Raw genomic sequence first — 19,514 nt, forward strand, 5'->3', positions numbered from 1 at the left:
AGAGACTTCTCTAGTCCAGTTCACACTGTGTAAAAGAGACTTCTCTTGTCCAGTTCACACTGTGTAAAAGAGACTTCTCTAGTCCAGTTCACACTGTGTAAAAGAGACTTCTCTAGTCCAGTTCACACTGTGTAAAAGAGACTTCTCTAGTCCAGTTCACACTGTGTTAAAGAGACTTCTCTAGTCCAGTTCACACTGTGTAAAGAGACTTCTCTAGTCCAGTTCACACTGTGTAAAGAGACTTCTCTAGTCCAGTTCACACTGTGTAAAAGAGACTTCTCTTGTCCAGTTCACACTGTGTAAAAGAGACTTCTCTAGTCCAGTTCACACTAGGGCTGGGGCGGTATGGGATTTTTATTACCGCGGTTATTGCCGGCCCGCATACCGCCGGTATGGCGGTTATTACCGCCCCCCCCCCAAAAAAAATGTGGAAATGTTTTTTTTTTTTGTGGGAATAATAAGAGGGCTAATAAAAGTTACAGGTATGGTGTGTGCGATATTAATTGTGAGATTACCATAATGACGGTAATCATTAAAGGACCACTTTTTAACCTATCTTCATATAATAGGTCCTCACTAATAATCATGATAAAATGGCACGTTTTTTTCTACTCGGTCTGTGTCACATAGGAGGCCTAATCTAATTGAATACCCCTGCCATAAAGCATTACACTTGTTTACAAGAGGGTCCACCATTTTCAATTCATCATATCATTTTGTACACTATGCACTTCTATAAAGCCAAAAACAGGAAATCATCATAAAGGAGGTAAAAAGGGGGAAAACGTATACAGTGAGGGGGGGGGGAAAGGGGTGGGTGGAGTCAAGGGATTTACATGTCTTAATGACAGTTGGTAGGGCTTTCCACATTTTTGTGGCATAGGAGTGAAATTAATTTAGGTGGACCCGCTTGTAAACAAGTGTCCACTCAGTTAACAGTCAACAGTATTGAGTTGTGCTTGAAATGTAGTGTAATTCTGCAAACTGTTAATAAATATTTTAATCAATCAATCAATCAATCCTTGTTTGTGCCGAATCTGGGTTGCACATGGTTTTTTGAACTCCCTCTGGTGTTGTTGTGTTGCTGGCATGATTAGATTGACTGAGCGTCACTGTTTATTATGATACACTTTTCATTTCATAAAAAAAAATAAAATAATAATCATAAAAAAAAAAAGATTTTTTTTTTTTTTTTTTTTTTTTAAACCGCGGTAATGAACCCGATACCGCGGTATGCGTTACATACCGGCGGTATGGCGGTATTGCGGTTATTGCACCCAGCCCTAGTTCACACTGTGTTAAAGAGACTTCTCTAGTCCAGTTCACACTGTGTAAAAGAGACTTCTCTTGTCCAGTTCACACTGTGTTAAAGAGACTTCTCTAGTCCAGTTCACACTGTGTAAAAGAGACTTCTCTAGTCCAGTTCACACTGTGTTAAAGAGACTTCTCTTGTCCAGTTCACACTGTGTAAAAGAGACTTCTCTAGTCCAGTTCACACTGTGTTAAAGAGACTTCTCTAGTCCAGTTCACACTGTGTAAAAGAGACTTCTCTTGTCCAGTTCACACTGTGTTAAAGAGACTTCTCTAGTCCAGTTCACACTGTGTAAAAGAGACTTCTCTAGTCCAGTTCACACTGTGTTAAAGAGACTTCTATAGTCCAGTTCACACTGTGTAAAGAGACTTCTCTAGTCCAGTTCACACTGTGTTAAAGAGACTTCTCTAGTCCAGTTCACACTGTGTAAAAGAGACTTCTCTAGTCCAGTTCACACTGTGTAAAAGAGACTTCTCTAGTCCAGTTCACACTGTGTAAAGAGACTTCTCCTGTCCAGTTCACACTGTGTAAAGAGACTTCTCTAGTCCAGTTCACACTGTGTAAAAGAGACTTCTCTTGTCCAGTTCACACTGTGTAAAAGAGACTTCTCTAGTCCAGTTCACACTGTGTTAAAGAGACTTCTCTAGTCCAGTTCACACTGTGTAAAAGAGACTTCTCTTGTCCAGTTCACACTGTGTTAAAGAGACTTCTCTAGTCCAGTTCACACTGTGTAAAAGAGACTTCTCTAGTCCAGTTCACACTGTGTAAAAGAGACTTCTCTAGTCCAGTTCACACTGTGTAAAAGAGACTTCTCTTGTCCAGTTCACACTGTGTAAAGAGACTTCTCTTGTCCAGTTCACACTGTGTAAAGAGACTTCTCCTGTCCAGTTCACACTGTGTAAAGAGACTTCTCTAGTCCAGTTCACACTGTGTAAAAGAGACTTCTCTTGTCCAGTTCACACTGTGTAAAGAGACTTCTCCTGTCCAGTTCACACTGTGTAAAGAGACTTCTCTAGTCCAGTTCACACTGTGTTAAAGAGACTTCTCTAGTCCAGTTCACACTGTGTAAAAGAGACTTCTCTAGTCCAGTTCACACTGTGTAAAAGAGACTTCTCTAGTCCAGTTCACACTGTGTAAAGAGACTTCTCCTGTCCAGTTCACACTGTGTAAAGAGACTTCTCTAGTCCAGTTCACACTGTGTAAAAGAGACTTCTCTTGTCCAGTTCACACTGTGTAAAAGAGACTTCTCTAGTCCAGTTCACACTGTGTTAAAGAGACTTCTCTAGTCCAGTTCACACTGTGTAAAAGAGACTTCTCTTGTCCAGTTCACACTGTGTTAAAGAGACTTCTCTAGTCCAGTTCACACTGTGTAAAAGAGACTTCTCTAGTCCAGTTCACACTGTGTTAAAGAGACTTCTCTAGTCCAGTTCACACTGTGTAAAAGAGACTTCTCTAGTCCAGTTCACACTGTGTAAAAGAGACTTCTCTTGTCCAGTTCACACTGTGTAAAGAGACTTCTCTTGTCCAGTTCACACTGTGTAAAGAGACTTCTCTAGTCCAGTTCACACTGTGTAAAGAGACTTCTCCTGTCCAGTTCACACTGTGTTAAAGAGACTTCTCCTGTCCAGTTCACACTGTGTAAAAGAGACTTCTCTAGTCCAGTTCACACTGTGTAAAAGAGACTTCTCTAGTCCAGTTCACACTGTGTAAAAGAGACTTCTCTAGTCCAGTTCACACTGTGTAAAGAGACTTCTCTTGTCCAGTTCACACTGTGTAAAGAGACTTCTCCTGTCCAGTTCACACTGTGTAAAGAGACTTCTCCTGTCCAGTTCACACTGTGTAAAAGAGACTTCTCTAGTCCAGTTCACACTGTGTAAAAGAGACTTCTCTAGTCCAGTTCACACTGTGTAAAAGAGACTTCTCTTGGCCAGTTCACACTGTGTAAAAGAGACTTCAGCGTGTTTTTACTGGTTAAATAAAGGTTACAAAAATCAATATTAATAATACTCCTGATACGTAAGCTCTCTGAGCTAAAGCATGGACATGAGGCTCCAATCAGAGCAATGCACTTGCAGGTAGCACTTGCCCTAGCCTCGATGACCTCACAGGTCAAAGGTTAAACTAGCCTCGATGACCTCACAGGTCAACGGTTAAACTAGCCTCGATGACCTCACAGGTCAAAGGTTAAACTAGCCTCGATGACCTCACAGGCGTATGTAGTTTACCTTTCTGAACAGTCGCTGGCTTCCTCCTCCAGCAGACGTAGGATAGTAGATGTAAACGTTGTGGTCTTCTGCACTCACTGGTTTCTCTACGAAGGGTTTGTGAAACATCTGTCCATTCACCTCCACATGGTCCTCTCCTTCTACCAGGTTACACTCTGAAATATATAGAAATACACTCTGAAATACATGGTCCTCTCCTTCTACCAGGTTACACTCTGAAATATATAGAAATACACTCTGAAATACATGGTCCTCTCCTTCTACCAGGTTACACTCTGAAATATATAGAAATACACTCTGAAATACATGGTCCTTTCCTTCTACCAGGTTACACTCTGAAATATATAGAAATACACTCTGAAATACATGGTCCTCTCCTTCTACCAGGTTACACTCTGAAATATATAGAAATACACTCTGAAATACATGGTCCTCTCCTTCTACCAGGTTACACTCTGAAATATATAGAAATACACTCTGAAATACATGGTCCTCTCCTTCTACCAGGTTACACTCTGAAATATATAGAAATACACTCTGAAATACATGGTCCTCTCCTTCTACCAGGTTACACTCTGAAATATATAGAAATACACTCTGAAATACATGGTCCTCTCCTTCTACCAGGTTACACTCTGAAATATATAGAAATACACTCTGAAATACATGGTCCTCTCCTTCTACCAGGTTACACTCTGAAATATATAGAAATACACTCTGAAATACATGGTCCTCTCCTTCTACCAGGTTACACTCTGACATATATAGAAATACACTCTGAAATACATGGTCCTCTCCTTCTACCAGGTTACACTCTGAAATATATAGAAATACACTCTGAAATACATGGTCCTCTCCTTCTACCAGGTTACACTCTGAAATATATAGAAATACACTATGAAATACATGGTCCTCTCCTTCTACCAGGTTACACTCTGAAATATATAGAAATACACTCTGAAATACATGGTCCTCTCCTTCTACCAGGTTACACTCTGAAATATATAGAAATACACTCTGAAATACATGGTCCTCTCCTTCTACCAGGTTACACTCTGAAATATATAGAAATACACTCTGAAATACATGGTCCTCTCCTTCTACCAAGTTACACTCTGAAATATATAGAAATACACTCTGAAATACATGGTCCTCTCCTTCTACCAGGTTACACTCTGAAATATATAGAAATACACTCTGAAATACATGGTCCTCTCCTTCTACCAGGTTACACTCTGAAATATATAGAAATACACTCTGAAATACATGGTCCTCTCCTTCTACCAGGTTACACTCTGAAATATATAGAAATACACTCTGAAATACATGGTCCTCTCCTTCTACCAGGTTACACTCTGAAATATATAGAAATACACTCTGAAATACATGGTCCTCTCCTTCTACCAGGTTACACTCTGAAATATATAGAAATACACTCTGAAATACATGGTCCTCTCCTTCTACCAGGTTACACTCTGAAATATATAGAAATACACTCTGAAATACATGGTCCTCTCCTTCTACCAGGTTACACTCTGAAATATATAGAAATACACTCTGAAATACATGGTCCTCTCCTTCTACCAGGTTACACTCTGAAATATATAGAAATACACTCTGAAATACATGGTCCTCTCCTTCTACCAGGTTACACTCTGAAATATATAGAAATACACTCTGAAATACATGGTCCTCTCCTTCTACCAAGTTACACTCTGAAATATATAGAAATACACTCTGAAATACATGGTCCTCTCCTTCTACCAGGTTACACTCTGAAATATATAGAAATACACTCTGAAATACATGGTCCTCTCCTTCTACCAGGTTACACTCTGAAATATATAGAAATACACTCTGAAATACATGGTCCTCTCCTTCTACCAGGTTACACTCTGAAATATATAGAAATACACTCTGAAATACATGGTCCTCTCCTTCTACCAGGTTACACTCTGAAATATATAGAAATACACTCTGAAATACATGGTCCTCTCCTTCTACCAAGTTACACTCTGAAATATATAGAAATACACTCTGAAATACATGGTCCTCTCCTTCTACCAGGTTACACTCTGAAATATATAGAAATACACTCTGAAATACATGGTCCTCTCCTTCTACCAGGTTACACTCTGAAATATATAGAAATACACTCTGAAATACATGGTCCTCTCCTTCTACCAGGTTACACTCTGAAATATATAGAAATACACTCTGAAATACATGGTCCTCTCCTTCTACCAGGTTACACTCTGAAATATATAGAAATACACTCTGAAATACATGGTCCTCTCCTTCTACCAGGTTACACTCTGAAATATATAGAAATACACTCTGAAATACATGGTCCTCTCCTTCTACCAGGTTACACTCTGAAATATATAGAAATACACTCTGAAATACATGGTCCTCTCCTTCTACCAGGTTACACTCTGAAATATATAGAAATATTGGATATTGGAGATATAAACCCTCCAACTCACCCTGTGGTCTGGTAGATCTACACTCACCCTGTGGTCTGGTAGATCTACACTCACCCTGTGGTCTGGTAGATCTACACTCACCCTGTGGTCTGGTAGATCTACACTCACCCTGTGGTCTGGTAGATCTACACTCACCCTGGGGCTTTGATGCGTCTCTGTTTAACACGGCGTAGCGAGGAAGTTGGATGCCCTCTGACCTCAGGATGCTGTACACCTGCCTCCTGTAAACACAGACACAACATGATGCAGTACACCTGCCTCCTGTAAACACAGACACAACATGATGCAGTACACCTGCCTCCTGTAAACACAGACACAACATGATGCAGTACACCTGCCTCCTGTAAACACACACAGACACAACATGATGCAGTACACCTGCCTCCTGTAAACACAGACACAACATGATGCAGTACACCTGCCTCCTGTAAACACACACAGACACAACATGATGCAGTACACCTGCCTCCTGTAAACACACACACAACATGATGCAGTACACCTGCCTCCTGTAAACACACACAGACACAACATGATGCAGTACACCTGCCTCCTGGAAACACAGACACAACATGATGCAGTACACCTGCCTCCTGTAAACACACACAGACACAACATGATGCAGTACACCTGCCTCCTGTAAACACAGACACAACATGATGCAGTACACCTGCCTCCTGTAAACACAGACACAACATGATGCAGTACACCTGCCTCCTGGAAACACAGACACAACATGATGCAGTACACCTGCCTCCTGTAAACACAGACACAACATGATGCAGTACACCTGCCTCCTGTAAACACACACAGACACAACATGATGCAGTACACCTGCCTCCTGTAAACACAGACACAACATGATGCAGTACACCTGCGTCCTGGAAACACAGACACAACATGATGCAGTACACCTGCCTCCTGTAAACACAGACACAACATGATGCAGTACACCTGCCTCCTGTAAACACACACAGACACAACATGATGCAGTACACCTGCCTCCTGGAAACACAGACACAACATGATGCAGTACACCTGCCTCCTGTAAACACAGACACAACATGATGCAGTACACCTGCCTCCTGTAAACACAGACACAACATGATGCAGTACACCTGCCTCCTGTAAACACACACAGACACAACATGATGCAGTACACCTGCCTCCTGTAACCACACAGCTCATAGCGCGTTATGAGCTTGTATGTCTGAGCTTGTAGGTCTGCTATTTTTGAAAATTTGTAAAAATGCGGCACAAAACTTTGAATATATATTTTTTCAGAGTGAACGTTTTTTTTATTTCGACGTCAGGCCTAAATGGGTCAAGCAGATCATATTGAGGCTGGTTTGTGTCTTTAAGCAGAGCACATTGAGGCTGGTCTGTGTCTTTAAGCAGAGCACATTGAGGCTGGTCTGTGTCTTTAAGCAGAGCACATTGAGGCTGGTCTGTGTCTTTAAGCAGAGCACATTGAGGCTGGTCTGTGTCTTTAAGCAGAGCACATTGAGGCTGGTCTGTGTCTTTAAGCAGAGCACATTGAGGCTGGTCTGTGTCTTTAAGCAGAGCACATTGAGGCTGGTCTGTGTCTTTAAGCAGAGCACATTGAGGCTGGTTTGTGTCTTTAAGCAGAGCACATTGAGGCTGGTCTGTGTCTTTAAGCAGATCACATTGAGGCTGGTCTGTGTCTTTAAGCAGAGCACATTGAGGCTGGTCTGTGTCTTTAAGCAGAGCACATTGAGGCTGGTCTGTGTCTTTAAGCAGAGCACATTGAGGCTGTCGTACAGGGCTGTGTGGCGCTGGGTTCCTGGAGGCTGTCCGTGCCGTTGCGAGAGGCATGTTGTTGAAGTCAGAAATGAAGACAGAAGTGGAGCCATCTGGTCAAAACCACGGAGAGCTCCCTAGATTACGCGCGACGAGCCTTTCTTTCTGATCGCGAAACAGGGAAGTGAATGGCAGCGCGCATGCACGAAGGAGTACATTGCAGAAGGAGAGGCCAACCCCCCAAAAAAAATATTTTTTGTCTTGTATGCAGTACCGCAGCTCCAGATCGTTGATGTTTATTAGTAGTATTATATATTGTTGTGTTCGGGGTTAGGGATGTACACTAGTAGTATTAGTAGTATTATTAAAGTACACTAGTAGTAGTATTAGTAGTATTATAAAATTAGTACCTGTCTTGTATGCAGTACTGCAGGTCCAGATCGTTGATGACAAACGGATTCCGGAGTTTCTCATAGGCCACTGCTTTGTCCAGTGGAAAACCTGGACCGGAATGCACATAACAATACTACCTTAATACATAGTAAAACCTGGACCGGAATACACATAACGATACTACCTTAACACATTAAAACGTATAATAACAACATAACAAATGTGTGTTAATAGGAGACTCCACACAGTCGTAGGGTCATTTTTTACCTCGTCATGACAAGGTAAAAAATGACCAGTCACAGAGAGGCCAGTCGTAAGGTATTATTTTTACCGTTACTATGGAAGGACACCAGACAGTCACAAGGTAATTATTTTTACCTTTAGAGTGGAAGGACACCAGACAGTCACAGAGAGGCCAGTCGTAAGGTAATTATTTTACCTTTAGAGTGGAAGGACACCAGACAGTCACAAGGTAATTATTTTACCTTTAGAGTGGAAGGACACCAGACAGTCACAAGGTAATTATTTTACCTTTAGAGTGGAAGGACACCAGACAGTCACAAGGTAATTATTTTACCTTTAGAGTGGAAGGACACCAGACAGTCACAAGGTAATTATTTTACCTTTAGAGTGGAAGGACACCAGACAGTCACAAGGTAATTATTTTACCTTTAGAGTGGAAGGACACCAGACAGTCACAGAGCGGCCAGTCGCTGACAGCGTGGTTGAGGATAACGTCCTCATCGATGGTCAGGACGGTGATGTATTTGAACATGGACAGTCTCTCCAGAATCTCCGTCATGGGTTTGGACTTGGACTTCTTGGACATGGAGCAGATCCCCACGACGATCTGCCTCTCTGGAGGAGGCTGAACACAAGGACTAATCAAATAACTAATTCACTAAATCCCTAACTAAATAACTAATTCACTAACTCCCTAACTAATTAACTAATTAACTAATCAACTAAAGATCTGTCTCTCTGGAGGAGGCTGCAACAATTTATCAGATGTTCTTAATCCAGAGCGATTTACAGTAAACAAGAACAACACATGAAGAATCAGGGATGAATAGTTTCCCTAGTTTTGGTACAGGTAGTAGAGGTATGTATGACTGCCATAATTATGTTTTTGTCATTATTTTGTTTGATATTTTACTTATTTGATGGTTTGGGTAAAAATACTGTGTGTTCCGGAAGTTTGATTGTGTCATTTCCGGTAACATGACCATATAGTTTGGAATAAGCATAGGTGGAAAATAACGAAGTACAATTACTTCGTTACTGTACTTAAGTACACGTTTTGAGAATTTGTACTTTTATTTACTATTTTTATTTTGCTGTATTTTTACTTTTACTCCGTTACATTTACAAGTAAAAAATCGTACTTTTAATCCGCTACATTAAAATTGGACACCTTTCGTTACTCGCTACACATTTCCGCGCAAAATATGAGAAATATGCGGGGCTCGCTTGATCGCCTCACTCATTCGTTCACATCAAGGGGCTGCTTCAAAACGCCACTGAGAAACTTCCACTGACATGAATAGCGGAGGGGCGGAGCTTCGCGCCAGTTCAGTCTCTATCCTTTTAATACTCTATGGTTCACATTCACGCAGAAGCATGTTGGTGAAAAAGCTGGACAGAAGCGCCCGTCTATCTCTCTCGGTCTCTCTCTCTGGTGCCGTGAATAAATTACAGCGAGCCGCGCTGTGTGTGTGTGTGTGTGTGTGTGTGTGTGTGTGTGTGTGTGTGTGTGTGTGTGTGACGTGCGCTGCATCTGCTGGTTATTGCAGTTCTGTTTTCGTCACATACACAGCTTAACTTCAGGAACGTTACACTCACCGATCCAGGTGATTGCAATAATAATCACTGTAGGCCTAGTGCATTGCATGTAAACGTCTGTCAAACGGGATGGTTGTTAAAGTTGATATCGGTTTTAACTTTCTCCCCAATAATGTAATCCACATTTGTGCATAGGCCTATAGCCTACTGTAGGCTTTTTTGACTAGATTTAGAAGACATTTTCAAGCTCTTGCTACTGAAATGACCGATTATTTTTATGGAGAAATCATTTACATGCATCTCAATGGGAGACAGTTTGCCCTCACAGAGTGGAGTGGGTGGGGCTTAAATAGTTAAGGACTAATTATAATGTGTGAATTCACGCAATTATGTCTGTTTTGCAAATTGCAATGGCTCTCCCCATTCTCCCCTAAATGACTGTCTACCCCCATCTGAAATATATTTTTGTGTGAGCTGCTTGCAACCTGAGTTGTTTGTAATGTTTGTAATGATAGTAAACACAAACATTGTCCTAACACAAACATCAAATGCCATTGATAATGAATGGTCAGTTTCTAGTGTTTATCCCAACACAAACATTAAATGCCATTGATAATGAATGGTCAGTTTCTAGTGTTTATCCCAACACAAACATTAAATGCCATTGATAATGAATGGTCAGTTTCTAGTGTTTATCCCAACACAAACATTAAATGCCATTGATAATGAATGGTCAGTCTCTAGTGTTTATCCCAACACAAACATTAAATGCCATTGATAATGAATGGTCAGTTTCTAGTGTTTATCCCAACACAAACATTAAATGCCATTGATAATGAATGGTCAGTTTCTAGTGTTTATACCAACACAAACATTAAATACCATTGATAATGGATGGTCAGTTTCTAGTGTTTATCCTAACACAAACATTAAATGCCATTGATAATGAATGGACAGTTTCTAGTGTTTATCCCAACACAAACATTAAATGCCATTGGCCAGTTTCAAGATGAGTGTTGAAATAAAGCCACTGTTGGACTTCATTTCTTTGTAGGCATTTTGAAAAGCATGTTGTACTTTTTACTTGTACTTTGTACTTGTACTTTGTAATTTTTACTTTTATACTTAAGTACATTTTACACCGGGTACTTTTTGTACTTAAGTACATTTAATTTGAGGTACTTTTGTACTTTTACTTAAGTAACTTTCTCAATGGGTACTTTGTACTTTTACTTAAGTAATTTTCAAGTAGAGAATCAGTACTTCTACTTAAGTAAAATATGTTTGTACTTTTTCCACCACTGGGAATAAGCTCAGGATCGCACAGTTATTGCATCTTCCGTCCATGCTGAGCAGACGGGAGCTTGTCACATTGAACATGGAGCGTACAAAGTTAAAGTCCTGGTTATGATGATGGGTTCCTCTCACTACTTCATGCTCTTTGAATTACGTGCAGTCAGTGAGGTAAAGACTTGTTTTGTACATGAGTAATTTCTTTATATTATATTATGTGCTTTGTTTCATGTTGCTCATTCTGATCATGATTTATTTGTGTTTTATGTCAGTTTTGACGTGGGCTTTGGAAGCGATGCCATGCTACAATAAAGCCGTCAGTACACACAGAACAACTGCCTCATTCGTTCTTCAAGTTCATCAAAGGGCGTGACAGTATGTCTGGGGTTGGTACAGGTAGTAGAGGTATGTCTGGGGTTGGTACAGATATCTCTATAGATAGAGGGTTGGTACAGATATCTCTATAGATAGAGGTATGTCTGGGGTTGGTACAGTTAGTAGACTAGAGGTATGTCTGGGGTTGGTACAGATAGTAGTGGTATGTCTGGGGTTGGTACAGATATCTCTATAGATAGAGGGTTGGTACAGATATCTCTATAGATAGAGGTATGTCTGGGGTTGCCAGGTTGGTACAGATATCTCTATAGATAGAGGTATGTCTGGGGTTGCCAGGTTGGTACAGATATCTCTATAGATAGAGGTATGCCTGGGGTTGCCAGGTTGGTACCGGTAGTAATAATGAATGATGAGCTACTCACAGAGTCATCGTACATCAGCTCATCCTCCTCTTCCTCGTAAACACAGTCGTATCCCAGTGGGATCCTCCCCCCCGGCTCCACTGGCCCCTCCACCTCCAGTGGGCTCCTCCCACCCGGCTCCACTAGCTCCTCCCCCTCAGCCTCGTCGCCGCCCACAAAGAAGCGGGGGTGCTCGTTGCTCCCCCCGGACATGACTCGGTAGGTAGCGCCCCCTGGTGGTCGGGTTAGCACCTGCAGTACCGTGAGGAACCACATTACATATTCATAGTTATGAAATCACATTACATATTCATAAAGTTATGAAATCTCATTACATGTTCATAAAGTTATGAAATCACATTACATATTCATAAAGTTATGAAATCACATTACATATTCATAAAGTTATGAAATCTCATTACATATTCATAAAGTTATGAAATCACATTACATGTTCATAAAGTTATGAAATCACATTACATATTCATAAAGTTATGAAATCTCATTACATGTTCATAAAGTTATGAAATCACATTACATATTCATAAAGTTATGAAATCACATTACATATTCATAAAGTTATGCAATCACATTACATATTCATAAAGTTATGAAATCACATTACATATTCATACAGTTATGAAATCACATTACATATTCATAAAGTTATGAAATCACATAGGGGGTCGTTGACATGAAATAGTTTGAGAACCACTGATATTATTAATCAAATCACACCTGTGTGAAGTGAGGGGCGCTAATATATTAAACTCATGTTGATAAGGTGATGTAATGGTGATGTAAAACATCACAAACATTAAATTATCTTTGCTTGCTGTTAATGGTGTTTAATGTTTGTGTTAGGGACAAGTTGACGTAAAATTTCCCTTCATTGTCTAACGGCGTTTTTAAAACAAACTATTGATCTAAAAACAAACATTAAACCTGTAGATAGGAGGGGCTAGGGGAGGGGCTAGGGGAGGGGCTAGCCCCTCAATAATATAGAAAAACAGGTTTGTTCTTAAAACTGTCATGATTTATAAGGGATTTGTAGAATCAGTTCTCAGGTCTAAATGGGTTAACTGTTGTAAACATAATGAAACACACCTCATGTTTAGAATGAGATCTGCTGCCCCCTGCTGGCCGGGGAAGGGAGCTGCATTCACTGTCCTCCCGCTTGTCTTCCTCTTAAAGGGCCGGCGCGCCTGATGTCCATCTTCCCCCTAGCAACCTGAGACGAGAATGTAAAGGGACAGTGAGGAGCCCCCACCGGGAGGACATACTGTTGCATCTATACTGACTCACCTGTCAGTGAGGAGCCCCCACCGGGAGGAAATACTGTTGTATCTATACTGCAACTACAATTCTATATACTTTGTTTACACAATGCTGTACCTCCAACTGTATATACTTTATGTTTACACAATACTGTACCTCCTCCAACTGTATATACTTTATGTTTACACAATGCTGTACCTCCAACTGTATATACTTTGTTTACACAATACTGTACTTCCTCAAACTGTATATACTTTATGTTTACACAATACTGTACCTCCAACTGTATATACTTTATGTTTACACAATGCTGTACCTCCAGCTGTATATACTTTATGTTTACACAATGCTGTACCTCCAACTGTATATACTTTATGTTTACACAATGCTGTACCTCCTCCAACTGTATATACTTTATGTTTACACAATGCTGTACCTCCAACTGTATATACTTTGTTTACACAATGCTGTACCTCCAACTGTATATACTTTATGTTTACACAATGCTGTACCTCCAACTGTATATACTTTATGTTTATACAATGCTGTACCTCCTCCAACTGTATATACTTTATGTTTACACAATGCTGTACCTCCTCCAACTGTATATACTTTATGTTTACACAATGCTGTACCTCCAACTGTATATACATTATGTTTACACAATGCTGTACCTCCAACTGTATATACTTTGTTTACACAATGCTGTACCTCCAACTGTATATACTTTATGTTTACACAATGCGGTACCTTTATCGTTTAATCTTGTACAGGTAAATCTTCAGACAATGCAGCAGCATACTATAGATAACATGATAATGATAAAAAAGAGCAACATATGAAATTCAACATATGCATTTAATATGTCTTACCTCTATGTCTGTCTGCCTGCCTGCCTGTCTGCCTGCCTGTCTGTCTGTCTGTCTGCTCACAGAGCAGAGTATGCTGTGTGCGTGCGTGTGTGTGTGAGTGTGTTGTTGTTAGCATCAAGCTAACAGCAGCAGCCTTGGATCTTCGTCAGTCTTCAGAGAGATAGAGAGAGTTATTATAATAATAATAAAATAATGTTTTCTGAGTTTTCTGTCTGTTAACTTCATTTAGGACGACCTTTCTTTTCTTTTCTGTTAAGTAAAGGCTGGGAACGAGGCTACGTTACAGCAGTGGTGGAAACACGGACTTTTTTCTACGTTGCTCACCAGTTCTCACCAGTGTTGCCAGATTTTGCGACAGATATAAGCAACCAGGTGTATGAAAACAAGCTCCCCCTGGGATAATGTGAGCTTGTAGATCTGCTATTGAATGATTGATTGATTGATTGATTGATTGATTGATTGATTGATTGATTGATTGATTGATTGATTGATTGATTGATTGATTGATTGATTGAAATATGTATTAACAGTTTGCAGAATTACAGTACATTTCAAGCACAAACTCAATACAAAGACTGTTAACTGTGAGTGGACGACCCAATTAAGCATACTTGTTTACAAGAGGGTCCACCATGTTCAATTCCCCCCCATTCGCCTCAAATAAAGTTGCACTACTACTTTCCACTTCTGTATAATAATAATAATAACAATAATAATAATAGTAATCTATTAACCGTTAACAATGAAGTGTAGAGATAATGGCTTATTTATCCATAAAACTACATGCCATTTTTTACTATTTTGAAAAAACTTAAAAAAATAGTTTAAATAGCCGATCTACAAGCTCACAACGTGTTCGATGTAGATCGGCTACTATTTTCTTTTGTATTTCTTTGTTTCTTCAAAATAGTAATAAATGTCTGAATGATTGTTATATTCATTTAAACTCCTAAAAGGAATAAATACATTAATGAATGAGTAGGCTACACGTGCTATAATATTTATTTATAATATAAAGAATGGTAACCGGCAAAACCAATAGATCATTTTAAATGATAGGCCTATTGTATTACAATTATTCGTTCTGCTTAAAGAAAACTAGCATGTTACGTTAATTGCATTGTAAGTTCATTGTCATATCACTTTATAGTAGGCCTATATATGTATAGCATAGTACAGTTTATATGTGTAGTTTCATAGAGATTCCACTGTTACGTTCTTAGCTTATGCATGTTTCATGATAACTACTCGTATGTAGGCCTATACTGTATTGCCATATGCTTAATGTAAGTCGCTCTGGATTAAGAGCGACTGATAAATGCATAAATTGTTTTGTAAATTGTAATAAACTAGTTCCATCCATTAATAGATTATTTTTAAATTATATTTTATTACATTATTCGTTCTGCTTAAAGAAAACCAACATAATTGGCAGAAACGCGTAAGGCTGTCATTACTCTGAATAACCACTAGAGGGAAGTGTTAGCCTAAAAGTGACAGCTTTACCCAAATACAGCTCAATGTGTTCTTATATTATCATCACTTTACCTCAAATACAGCTCAATGTGTTCTTATATTATCATCACTTTACCTCAAATACAGCTCAATGTGTTCTTATATTATCACCACTTTACCCAAATACAGCTCAATGTGTTCTTATATTATCATCACTTTACCCAAATACAGCTCAATGTGTTCTTATATTATCACCACTTTACCCAAATACAGCTCAATGTGTTCTTATATTATCACCACTTTACCCAAATACAGCTCAATGTGTTCTTATATTATCACCACTTTACCTCAAATACAGCTCAATGTACATCAATAAAAACACAAAGTCCATTCATTTGTTTATTCATTATCCAAAGGACATGATAGTTGGGTCATCTGAAGAAGTTCCGTGACCGTGGAGAGCAAACCTTTGTTTCGCAATGGATTTGTCATCTATGAAGGTATATAAAAAAAATGAGCGGGGGCGTACTTCGCAAAAAGGTGGGGAAAATCTTTGAGAGCCCCAAATTCAAAATGGCAGCCCTCAGCCATACTAAAAATTAACTTTTCAATGGTTTGGCCTACAATGCTGCACAGTACATGATTTCTGACATTAATTGGGTCAGGGAATTCATAATTGATGTCATTTTATTGATTTGACCAATTTTACACCTTCAAATTCAAGATGGCTGCCGATTTTTAGCTCCAAAATGTCAATTTTTCAAAATCGTCAGAAACACTTTATTTTAGGCTTGAATGAAAGATATTCTCATGCTGAGTTAAGTTACAATTACAATAGGCCTAAAGAGGGGTCATCTCAGAGGTCTGGTTAATGAGAAACAAACTGTCATGACCTGTCTGCTGCATACTTTTATTATGTAGTGATGTCCTAGTGTTTCCTTTTTGCCTAGTTTCTGCTGCCCGTCTTGTCTCACCTCCCTTTCATTAGTTTTGTTCTCCACCTGTGTGCTGTTAGTCTCTTAGCCAATTGTGTGTTAATTACCTTTTGTATTCACCTGTGTCCAGTTAAGCCTGTGTCTATTTAAGCCCTCAGTTCCTTGTTGGTTACTATCACATGTAGCATGGATCCACAGAGACAGAATAGGATATGATCAACAGAGTGTATGAGAAACCTGACACAGATATGGGAGACTTCTGGATCTCCTTCCTGGAGATGTCCGACCCACTTGTACAATCACTTGATGCATGTCATGCAAGAAATGCCCCTGAGTACCTATCGTCAACCTACAACATGTTGCCCGGACTAATGGCATACGACAACCATGACTATGGGAGGTGGTTGCCAGACTATTGGGCAATGCTCTCTTCACTGTCAGATGAGAAAATGGCATTCTTCAACGATCACTTCACCCAGTCGATGACAGGGCTACCCTACTCCTGCCAGCCACTGGACCTCTGGATAGAAACAACAATGAATCTGAACTCTAAGCTAAAGCAAGGATGGACTCAGCTTCTACAGAATGAGAAACAACTGTTCTCAACAACAAGGAATGCAAATAATGTTGCAAGGGTGAAGTCTACTGTGAAGCGGAGTCTCAAGTGCCAGCGTCGTCATAGGAAGCATGTTGAATGCCAGCCAGCGAGGATGAAGAAGGATGAGCAGGCAGTTCAAGACCTGCAGGCATGCATGAAGGATTTGAAGCTGAGCCTTTTGACATATCTTCACCTACTCTTAGGTCACTACAATCCGGCCTAGTTGCCTCACCCGAGTTAGTGCATGACCTCAAGACAGCACTTCCAGATGGCAAAGCTCAGGTTGAAACCTTCTTACAAGAGCGAGTTTTCACAAAGATCAAGCCTCTTACTGCAACCATCCACAGAAATAAGAGGCGTAATTCTGCTGGGGAAATGAAGGTGGCCCATATGGAGAGATTGGGGCTTGCAGCCCTATTGGACCTTGCAGAGGGATCAGGCATGATCAAACTTGAGTCAGCCCTTGAGGGAAGAGTGTCTGAGGAGTGCCTTTCACTCTACAATGTAGATGGGTCAATGCGCAAGACTGTGAAGAGCAAGTTGTTGGAGCTCTTCAAGCTAGACCCAGTTACTGACGAACCACAAGATCACATTTGCCTTCTCGACATGGGGCTGATCTGGCGGCTTGCCACCCCCACACCTGCAGACCGTGAAGCTAGGAAGCGGGATGGCTCGGAGTACCGCTGGAGTGACTACTTAAGAAAAATCGCACTAATTATCTTCTCACGCCACGCCAAAGCAAACCTCATCAACCTCGTTAATGACAAGTATGACCTCCCCTTCAGCATCAAGGATGATGAGCATGATCGACGGGGAGCAAAACATAAATTCCTAAATGTTTTCCCCAAGCCCGAAGACAGGTTCCCAGGTGCTCATGCATGAGTTTAACAACTTCATGGTCAATTCAGGGAACAAGGTCAGACTTCAGAAGCTTGTGAAGGAACACCTGAAATCACAAGTTGGTCAGATGTCTGCTGTTGATGTCATATACTGTGAGGGAGAAACATCAATTAACCTGAGCACTGGCATGGCTAATGGGGACTATGTCTTCAAGCATCCAGAGGCAGATACAATGCTACTGTCTGCATATGCAAAAGTTAGGACGACTAACTACACTGGACCTGTGGTATTGGACTGCGAGGACACAGATGTGTATGTCCAAGCAGCTTACGTATCACAGCAAGTCAGAGGTGATTTGCTGATCAAGCGCAAGCATGGATTAATCAACTGCCGTGCCATGCTCTCAGAAGAGGTTGCAGACATCATCGTAGCTCTCCATGTGATCAGGCTTTTATGGGCATGGGAAGAAGAAGGTGTTGGAGAAGGTGATTATTGATCCTGAGTCAAGAGAGCTCCTGGGACGAGTGGGTCAGAGTCTGGACTTAAATGATCAGAGCAGATATGAAGGCATTTGTCCTCTCCATCATTTACGCTGAGAGTCCAAATGTCAGTTGTGGGCAGGCCAGGGCTTCCAAGTGGCACAAACTGAATAAAAGTGTACAATCCGTCTCCCACCTGATGAGGACTCTTTGGATCTTCACTTGAAAAGGACAAACTACCTAACGTATTGTCAGCTCCATTACAAACTGCAAGAGCATCCTTCTCCCATTGGTCACGGCTGGGAACTAGTGAATGGGAAGTGCCGGCCAGTGCGTCACACCCTTCCACCCTTGCCCCAGCAGCTCACACCTCATGTCTGTTCAGATGAGAGTAGTGGTGATGAAGAGAGCAGTCAGTGTGGAGAATCAACAGATTCAGATGAAGTGTAATTCCAGCTGATCTGAGCGAGCGGGAAGGGTTGTAGGGCCGGATCATGCCTTAGGTATGGAGGGGCCATACCTTTGATTGCTTTATAGGCCAGTTATCTTTCATTCAAGCCTAAAATAAAGTGTTTCTGACGATTTAGAAAAATTGACCTTTTGGAGCTAAAAATCGGCAGCCATCTTGAATTTGAAGGTGTAAAATTGGTCAAATCAATAAAATGACATCAATTATGAATTCCCTGACCCAATTAATGTCAGAAATCATGTACTGTGCAGCATTGTAGGCCAAACCATTGAAAAGTTAATTTTTAGTATGGCTGAGGGCTGCCATTTTGAATTTGGGGCTCTCAAAGATTTTCCCCACCTTTTTGCGAAGTACGCCCCCGCTCATTTTTTTTATATACCTTCATAGATGACAAATCCATTGCGAAACAAAGGTTTGCTCTCCACGGTCACGGAACTTCTTCAGATGACCCAACTATGAAGGAGGTTTTTCCTCGATTGCTTTGGTCAAGATACAAATTTAAATTCAATGTATTTTTATTATTATTATTATTAATTTAAATTCACACAAATTAACATGACATTTCTGCACAATGAGTGCATTTACGTCTGGTGCTTGGA

At 40.4% G+C, this 19,514-nt stretch overlaps 1 protein-coding gene across 1 annotated transcript in view; it reads right to left on the reverse strand.

Annotated features, from left to right (window-relative positions):
- LOC310879557 (inositol hexakisphosphate and diphosphoinositol-pentakisphosphate kinase 2-like) overlaps positions 1-14,405 on the reverse strand; it is a gene marked incomplete at its 3' end in the record, with an annotated part of 71,002 nt that extends 56,597 nt beyond the window's left edge. The window contains exons 1-7 of the mRNA XM_083794332.1: positions 14,140-14,405; positions 13,097-13,220; positions 12,011-12,241; positions 8,847-9,045; positions 8,195-8,285; positions 6,159-6,244; positions 3,538-3,692 (exon numbers count right to left, since the gene is read on the reverse strand). Coding sequence (XP_083650458.1) covers positions 3,538-3,692; positions 6,159-6,244; positions 8,195-8,285; positions 8,847-9,045; positions 12,011-12,202 — 723 coding nt within the window. The 5' untranslated portion in view covers positions 12,203-12,241; positions 13,097-13,220; positions 14,140-14,405. The remainder of the gene's footprint in view (positions 1-3,537; positions 3,693-6,158; positions 6,245-8,194; positions 8,286-8,846; positions 9,046-12,010; positions 12,242-13,096; positions 13,221-14,139) is intronic.
- Positions 14,406-19,514: the final 5,109 nt, after the last annotated feature.

This window comes from Protomyctophum parallelum (assembly GCF_964188405.1).
Source record: "Protomyctophum parallelum genome assembly, chromosome: 21".
Lineage (NCBI taxonomy): Eukaryota > Metazoa > Chordata > Actinopteri > Myctophiformes > Myctophidae > Protomyctophum > Protomyctophum parallelum.